We start from the raw sequence: 9,159 nt of genomic DNA, 5'->3' as shown, positions 1-9,159 counted from the left end.
CTATTTTTCTAAAATGACTGCATAGTTGGTCACAAGAAACCTCTAACAATTTCCAAGATTTGTATCATCTCTGTTCAAAAAGGAGTTAAATACTTAAATTAGTAACCAACAATAAAAGGATAGTTTAAAAATAGCAATAACATTTACTTGTAAACTAAAAAAAAAGAAAAAAGAAAAAGCCTTAACAAATAGTTCATTGGTTTAAAGAGGACATTAGGATGTCATGGAATGGAATATTCCAAACTAAAGGCAAAAAACCACATGACAAAACTTGTAGGTCAGAGCAAAGAGAAATGCATAGCCTGAAATATAATTATTCTTAAAAAAGTAAAACTAAAAGTAAATAAGCTAAACTTTCAAGTCATGTAGCTAATAAAAGAATTACACAGTCACAGAAGTAAGGAGGAAAAGAATTCACATAATCCACAAAATAGAAAACAAAGAAATACAGGAAGAAAAACCACAAAATAAAAATTGGGTCTTTAAAAAAAAGAGAGAAACCTCTAGCATGACTGGTAAGAATGAAAAATAAATAATAAACGATATTAACAATGAAAAATAGGGCACAAATAGAGCCAGAGCATGATTTTATAAAACCCTAAGGGAACAAGAAGAGCAAGTTTATTACAAAACCAACAAAAGTCGATAAAATAGAAACATTTTTAGAAAAAAAAGTAATTTAAAAGCAGAAAGCCATTAAAATGTATGTAATCTATCTATCTATCTATCTATCTATCTATCTATCTATCTATCTAATAAAGGGGATCGCCCTGCAAAACAAGCCAATCCAGATGGTTTAAAGGAGAGTTTTACCAAACACTTCCAACTCCTTTTAGGAAGCTGCTGTGAGCTTACTGCCAAACGCAGACGGGGACAGTAGGAAGAAAACTACAGGCCTATCTCATTCCCTTAGATGTGAAAGCCTAAATAAAACATTAGTTGGTCACTTCTTCCGTCCACATTGTATTGGGGATCATGGCCTGGACGAGGGAACCGTAGGCAGCTGTTAAAACCAAGCTCAGGAGGTGCTGGAATGAGGGGACTCAAGGCCGGCGACCCCTCACTCGGCCCTGCCTCATCCTCCTCCGCACCTTTCCCGCCTGGCAAATGCTGCTGATCCTTCGAACACCTTGGCATCCATCACCTCCCGTCCCACACCTTCACCTTCGCTCTTCGGCATTTCCTTTCTACCTCCTGCATATTTCTGTTTGCAAATGAAGCTCGCGGCTTTACGAGAATTCGTTTACCTGTGACCCCTACAAAGCTAGCACGGAGTAGAACTGCAAAGCAAGCCTGAGCAGCATTCTGCTCCGAAGGCTCCACAACGCCCCCAGCACCCCCCACCCCGATTTGTGCAAAAGGACAAACAATGCTGAGCCCCCACCGGGCCGCCCAGTTATCGCGCCCCCGCCCCAAGCAGGGCCCGGGCGCCGACCGGCCGCGGCTTCCGTGCTTCCCCATCCGCGAGCATGCCTCAGCCCGAGCCCACTTCCTCTTCCCTCGCCCCGTGAGCCGCGCGCTCGCGGACCCGGAGCCCCAGCAGGAAGCCCCGCGGCCCCGGCGCCCCGCCCGCGCACACGCGCCGCCCCGCCCCCCGCCCCTCCCCCGCCCCCGCTCCCGCTCCGCGCCGCCGGGCCGAGCTGGGGCTGCCGGGCCAGGCCCGCCATGGAGGTGGAAGAGGCGTTCCAGGCGGTGGGGGAGATGGGCATCTACCAGAGGTACTTGTGCTTCCTGCTGGCCGTGCTGCTGCAGGTGAGTCCCCCGCCGCCCCCCCCTCCAGCGCCCCGCTTCTCCGCCTCCCGCGGACCATTCCTCCCCTCGCTGGTCCCCCCCCCGCCCCGCCGCGAAGCCCGGCCCGCCGCCGCGTCTCCACAAACCCCGAGGGGCCGGCCGCGAGCCCCCCACCCCGCGCGAGGGCCGGCCTGGGTGGGCCGCAGCACGCCAAGGTCGCCGGCGGGCCGGGCCTGCGGTGCCCGCCCAGGCCTCAGAGCCTGCCCCCTTGGGCGGTTCCGCCGGGCCCCCCCACCCCGCCACCTCGAGTGGGAGAAGGAGTGGGAGAAGGGGGCGGGGGTGTACTTCAGCCCTTGAGCTGGTGAATAAACGATGCCCAGTTCCGCGGTTACCTGGACTACACCGTGAAAGCACCAGGGAGTTGTTTCTCACCTGTGGCTACGTCACCTTGGAATCTGGAGCCCAGAGAGAGCCCTGATCGCCAGCTCACGAAGGTCCGATCTGGAGCGCGGCCTCCTGCAGTTCTGGGCATCTGCTTACCATCTTTTCCCGATTCGAGGGGGCTTCCTGGGCTAGATGCTTTCCGTGCAGAGGCTTTATTTCTCTCCGGTTGAAGTTCTGCTGGGTCATTCTGCCCAGAGGCCAGCGTCGGGCGGAGACTCGTATAAGTTGAATAATGCCATCTACGAAGTGTGGTTATACGCTAGAATCGTTTCTTCCTCGTACAGAACTCTCAGACTGCTTGCCCACCCAGCCTAAAAATGGGGGTTTAGTATGCTCAAGGTCACTATAGATACACTTTGCCAGGCAAGAGTTACTCCTTTGCCCTTCTGAATGGCCCATTTAACATCAATTATGCTCCCAATATTCTAAAGGCGGTTCATTCACAATTCTTTAGTAGTATTTACTGTGAGTGGGTCATTGTACTACTTCAGTCAACACATATTTAGTGAGTGCCTATTATGTGCTTGGCAGGGGCTACAACGGTGGAAAAATCAAAGCCCCTTTCCGGTGAAGTTTGCCTTCTAGTGGGGGTGGGGTGAGGCAGGCAGACAGGTAGGTAAGGACAGTGACCATGACCATGCGATGATAATTTTCCTAAGGAAAGTACAGGGAAGTCCTGAGTCTAACCACCACTCCGCCAGTTGCTTAAACCTGGCATAAGGCAGCTGCTCAGCCAGCAGAAGGGGGTGTGGGGGAAGGTAAGGGTTGTCTTACTGATTCTGTTTTCCATTAAAATGTTTGCAAGTTCAGTTGATTATATCACCAGCCAGAAGAGCTGTTCAAATGATGGACACATAGATGATGTCAGTCCTTTTTCTGGCAAAGCAAGTTCTCAGTTCACAAATATGCAGTATTCTGAGGTTCCTTTAAGTTCGTTCTTTCAGCTTTAAATGTAATTTTCCTGTGGAGGGAAAGGTATTTCCTAAATCACAAAAGAGTATTTCATACAGAGAAAATAGAATTGTGTCCATGATGCCTGATGTTCATTTATAATACTTTTTCTTTGAGAAAATTCTTTTTCTTTCCTCTTCTAACCAAGAATTCCAGGCACATGACTCCTCTTCTGAACAATGCCACCCTGCCCCCCACCCCTATACTCCCCCTGCTGTCATCTTGCAGGCCTAGCCAGGTATCCACCCACAGGGGATAAGTTTATCTTGAGGGTGTGCAGCACTAAAAAAGCCACTGATCTGGGTTCAGGACCTGCTGTTTCCGTCACTTAACTTTTCTTTATGGCTGACCCAGTTGGTGAGAGTTTAGTACCAAAGAGCTCTAAGCCTGAGACCATGACTGTTGACTGATGCCTGCCTGACATGTGGTCAGTCTTTGCCATCAAAGAACCAGGTCTTAAGAGTGTTGGGAATGCGCGACTTTATCTTTAGGTGTGGGCTGGGAAGTGCCTGTGCAGGGGACCCCTGGGAGCCCCATTACACGGTTGTAACACGATGCTTCCATCATCTTGTGGGGTTTGCTTCTTCCAACAGAGGAAAAAGTTAAGAAGCCCTTTTCAGAGTAGGCTTAGATGGGAGGTTGATGTTTGCCTTAAAACCCAAAGCCCTGGGGTGCCTGACTGACTCAGTTGGTGGAACGTTGATCTTGGTGTTGTGAGTTCGAGCCCCATGTTGGGTGTCGAGATGACTTCAAAAAATAAAATCGAAAGAAAAAATAAATAAATAAAAATAAAAACCAAAGCCCTGGTCTCCCGTTGCCCAAGGAACGTGGAGACCACCTGCGCAGCAGCCCTGCCAGGGAGAGGGAACCCTGCCAGAGAGCACTGCACATTGTGGATGGGACTGCCAGGGAGAGGGACAGCCAGACAGGGAGCCTTTTCTGCATCTGCGGTTTGGTAATGGCCATCCCCAGCTGAGAAACACAGCACTAGGGGGACAGAGATAGGAAGTTTATATCCTTTTGCGTTTTCTTCCTTCTGGGGCCATTAGTATTATTTCTAATGGTTTTAACTCCCTTTTCAAACACATCCAAGTTCAAACTAAAAGGACAAAACCACATTACAAAGCCAACTGTAAGGGTCTTTAGGTTAACTGTTTTCTTGGATTATTGATAACCATCACATAGCTCATCAAAAGTTACCTCAAGGGGCGCCTGGGTGGCTCAGTCGGTTGAGCGGCTGCCTTCGGCTCGGGTCATGATCCCGGGGTCCTGGGATTGAGCCCCGTGTCGGGCTCCCTGCTCATCTGGGAGCCTGCTTCTCCCTCTCCCACTCTCCCTGCTTGTGTTCCCTCTCTCGCTGTGTCTCTCTCTGTCAAATAAATAAAATCTTAAAAAAAAAAAAAAAAGTTACCTCAATATCCAGTTTCCTTTAGCTAGGAGACTTATCTTCACACTCTTTGCAAACACAATCTTTGGAATCTCTATAGTGGTCACCTTTCAGGTGTGAAAAGAACAGATGCAGATTTTGTAGATTTCTCTTCGCATGATAAGATGCAGATGCCCCTCATAATAGTGCTATGTGGTTTGAAAGTACATAAGCCAAAAGCTTAAAGGAAAAAAATATTTGCCTTATGTAAAAATAGTTGTCTTATGAACAAGCAGTAATATTTCATTTTGCAGTTAGAGAAATTCTTACTCTCCAGATATATGTGCCCTCCCTTGGGTAAGAGCTATTTGTGGTATGTAAATATGAATAATTCTGTGTACTTTATTTCTGTTTCTGTTTCCTGACAGTGATTCAGACTTGACGCCATCATCATTATTTGGTGTTTGCGTCTGTGTATGTTTGTTTGCCGGGCTGTCTGGAGGAGGAGTGTTGGAATACAATTCTTTGTTTTGGGATCCCTTTAGACACAAAGTAAAAATGGATCCTACTTCTTTGTTCTAAGCCATAGACTCCAGCTCCTTCATTTTCCTAGGGATCACGGATCACAGATTGTAGTATAATTTGAACAAGATTTAAAACATCCATTAGCCAACGTGTAACCTGTAACAAGCATTAGTTTCACCAGCAAAATTGTGATGACATTGTGGACCCGAGCTTGAGGTACGATCCTCTGGTGTTCTGGAATGCATTATTTTAATGTAAACTCTTAATAACCCCAACTTTATTTATCAGCTCCTGGAACTAACAGTGCATTCAAATCATTCACACAATAAATGTCTTTTCGTGGTGCCTTGAAAAGTGGAACGACTGGCCAGGCAGTGTTGCAGAAGAGGAAAGTGCATCAGTCAACTCATGAAAAGATGTTTACCTCCAGTGGTCATTTGGGACAGGCATATTAAAATGACTATGAAATATCATTTCACACTTATTAGATTAGCAAACATTAAAAGATTAGCAAACATTAAATCACAGTACAGGTGTGATGAAAATGAGGAGAAGTGGGAAATTCCGGTTTAGAGACCTATTTGGCCCTGTCTAGTACAATTAAAACCTAGCATTGGACTCCTAGGTGTGTGTCCTCCCAATTTCTCTTGAACATGTGCATAAGGAGGTATGTCTAGGATGTTTATTGCAGCACTGTTTGTAATAATAAAAATGAGTAGCCACCTAAATGACTCGTAAAGAGGGACCGGATAATTAAAATGCGGTATAAATTTGATAGAATATAACAGTTGAAGTGAATGGAGCGGATCTATAAACAGCTACAGGAATGAATTTCTAAAACACAATGTTAAATGAAAAAAATAGCCAGCATGATGTATACAGTGTGACACATAACTTCATAAAAATTTGTAAAAACTGGGGCGCCTGGGTGGCTCAGTTGGTTAAGCGTCTGCCTTCGGCTCAGGTCATGATCCCGGGGTCCTGGGATCGAGCCCCGCATCGGGCGGGCTCCCTGCTCAGCGGGAAGCCTGCTTCTCCCTCTCCCACTCCCCCTGCTTGTGTTCTCTCTCTTGCTGTCTCTCTCTCTGTCAAATAAATAAATAAAATCTTTAAAAAAAATTGTGAAAACAGGAAACAATACCACATTTGGTTTATGAATATGGACAATGTAAAAGTATAAACATATGGAGTAGAAGACTCCACACCCAATTCAGGAGATTGATTACCTCCAGGGGATGAAGGGACGAGTGGGAATGGGAGGGCTACAAAGGAGATTTGCTCTGTATTCATCATACTGTATTTTTGAAATCTGAAGCAAATATAATAAAATGAAACTAGTTAGTTGTGATGGCGGGTTCATGAATTTTGTTTTGCTTCTCTGTGTTAAATTTTGAAAAAACTACAAATGTGGTGTAGATAAGATGTGCGTACTTAGAAGACAATGCTACAGTTCACTGTATGAGACTAACCGTCCACTTTCCCTATTGCTGTTCCTTTATCCTGTTAGCGCTGTGAGTCGTGGTCTGTGAATTTAACATTTAGGAGCGTGAGGTAGAGGGAGTTTTGTTCAGGGTGCTTTATTAAACTCTGTATAGAACACTGTCACAACGAACGTCTCCCACCTGCTTGCATTTGCCTCCATGTCTTAATCTCCCCAGGAGATTCATGGAAAGGCTTCTTTTGGTAAGGTATCTCTGGGGTGGTTCTAACCTCTCAACCATCAGCAAGTAATGAAGTTCCTTCCGTACATATTGGTGAAGACCTCACTGGGTTAGTCGTTAAGACCAGCCCTTGTGCCTCAGGGGCTTGTCACCACCACCAGGGGTTCAGCCATGATGAGAACATAGGGCATTAGTAAGAGCTGCTCTCTCATGACTCCAGAACACAGGAGCATCCACCAGCGTTCTCTGCTCGTTTGAGCAAGTGTTATGCTGCCCTTACCCTCAGATTTAGTTCTGCTGCCCTCAGACAGTGGCCGTGAGTTTCGGTGATAATCTGGAGAACCTTGGCTGGTGTTCTTCCATCACTTTAGGTGAGTGGGGCACCATAGTTCAGAGAGATCAGAGCTACACTGTCCCCAAGTCTGGCCTCAGGAAAGCTGTTGTCTATAGACAGACACTGCCCCCTGGCGTAAAGCAGATGAAGTTGCAAATTGATCAGACCAGATTTCCATCCAGGGCCATTATGGACATACAGGGAGTCCCGGGGAGGTTTAGAGAGCTCCTCTGAGCCTCGGGCATCTCAAGAATTGGAATGTGCCTTGGAAAGCAACCAGCTCAACACCTCTACAGCACCCAGATCCCCAGCAGCATGCCTGCCAGGGCCTTCCACAGCACAGCTGCTTAGCATGTGCCCTGACAGAGAAGGTATTCCCTTAATAAGACAGTACACACACACACACACACACGTCATTAAAAGTGTGAAGACAAACAATGTGTGACAGAAAGAATGCTAGACTTGAATGCTGTGACCCTTTGCTGTGAGATGGCTGAGTGAGTTTATGCAGGTGACTCCTTGGTCGTTACTGTGCTCTGGGAAATGGCTGGATCATGAAAGTTTAATTAATTTGTTTTGCAAGTTCAGAATTTCTTAAAGTTGCCCAATGCCCGGCAGTTGGTTGGCATTGTGTCAATGTCACCTTGAGGTTTGCAGAATAGGAGCTTGGTTCATCACCACGGTCCGAGGCTGCCTTAGGAGGGAGAGCCAGCAAATCCCAAGACACACGCAGCTCAGGAATCTCACCTCTGGTTTCCTTAACCAAATGCTCAGACAGAAATAGACACCTGCACTCAAGGGAGTCATTTGATGCTCACCAAGTAGTATATGGTGATTGTACAAAAAAGAGGAAATATAGAAAAAAGAAAAAAAACCACCAGAACTCGACCACCCAGACATGAAACATGCTCACATTTTGGTGGATTGCCTTCCAGACTTCTTATTATACAAATGTGTACATTTGCCTTTTTTGCATAAATTTGTATCTTAGCCAGATTTTTGCCTCTCAACAGTATCATGAATGCCTTGCTGTGCTCATAAGTGAACAATCACCTATTTTCTAATGGCTGCGTTTAGTGTTCCAACGTACAGCTGTACCATAATTTGCCTATTCCGTGCTCTCTTGTTGCAGATGTAGGCTGGTTGGTTCCTGTTTTCCACGGTTCTGAAACCCATGCTCCTGGGCTGTTGTCTGGCTCTGGCCTGCACTTCTCCTACTTGGCTGTTGACCACGCTTCCTAAGCTCCAATTTCTCCTGACTCCATTGCTCGCTTTCTCCCTAGACGTTCTTTGTTCCAACTTTATGGGTGGACTAGAAATGTAAACTTCCTAAACATCCCTTCCTTTTACTTCAGAATTAATTTTGATCCTCACCTATCATTATATTTCTCCACAGTGTCCGAGAGACATCTCTCCCCTCCTTCCAGAGATATCCTCTCACCTTTGTTCTTGATTCTCTATTACTCCATCAGTCATTTCTAATCTTTTCTTTTTAACCTATTTTGTTAGTGAACATGCAGTGCAGTTTTGGTTTCTGGAGTAGAATTCAGTGATTCTTCACTTTAAATATACAACACCTGCTTATCACAACAAGCGCTCTCTTGTCATTTCTGATCTTCAATCTTTCTGCATTCTCTGATGTCCCAAAGAATGGCTTGCATGGTAGATTTAGGTAGTATATGGAAATAGTATTAAATAGCATCGGCTTATAAAGTGAGAGGGTTGTTTCCTCTTCCGTTCTGCCTTAATCCGTCTTTTATCTAAGAAGAAAATCTCGTGTCGTGCTAGCACTTCCCAAAACATTTGCAAATATTTCTGTTTTAACAAAGGGAATGAGCTAGAAGTAAGAACTATAGAAGGGGCCAGACTTGGGCAGAAAACATTGCCTAGTTGGAATGTAGTGACATTTTTCTGTTTTCATTGTATTTATTATTCCTTTTCTTTTAAAACTTCTTTTTAAATTATGAAACATTCCCAGTGAAATACAGGAAATAATATCACAAACACACATGTACCTACTTCCAGATTTGGTAAGTGCTAATATTGTGCAATATTTGTTCAAGGTAGTGTCAGTCACAGTTCAACCAGAGAGGCAGGAAGCAGAACTCCTGGGATGGAGACCCACGTATGTGTGTGTATGTGTGTGT

At 45.6% G+C, this 9,159-nt stretch overlaps 1 protein-coding gene across 4 annotated transcripts in view; it reads left to right on the top strand.

Annotated features, from left to right (window-relative positions):
- Positions 1-1,591: 1,591 nt before the first annotated feature.
- SLC22A15 (solute carrier family 22 member 15) overlaps positions 1,592-9,159 on the top strand; it is a 76,976-nt gene continuing 69,408 nt past the window's right edge. For all 4 annotated transcript variants that reach the window (XR_010410779.1, XM_064588585.1, XM_064588586.1 and 1 more), the window contains exon 1: positions 1,592-1,752. Coding sequence is in view for 3 of the 4 variants with exons in the window: in XM_064588585.1 (XP_064444655.1) it covers positions 1,666-1,752 (87 nt within the window). In the remaining variant the exon portion in view is untranslated. The remainder of the gene's footprint in view (positions 1,753-9,159) is intronic.

This window comes from Mirounga angustirostris, unplaced genomic scaffold (assembly GCF_029215605.1).
Source record: "Mirounga angustirostris isolate CCGP_5_RB_7025 unplaced genomic scaffold, mMirAng1.0.hap1 SCAF_4, whole genome shotgun sequence".
Lineage (NCBI taxonomy): Eukaryota > Metazoa > Chordata > Mammalia > Carnivora > Phocidae > Mirounga > Mirounga angustirostris.
Note: the sequence above shows the minus strand (reverse complement) of the source record. Positions and strands in the feature narration are given on the sequence as shown.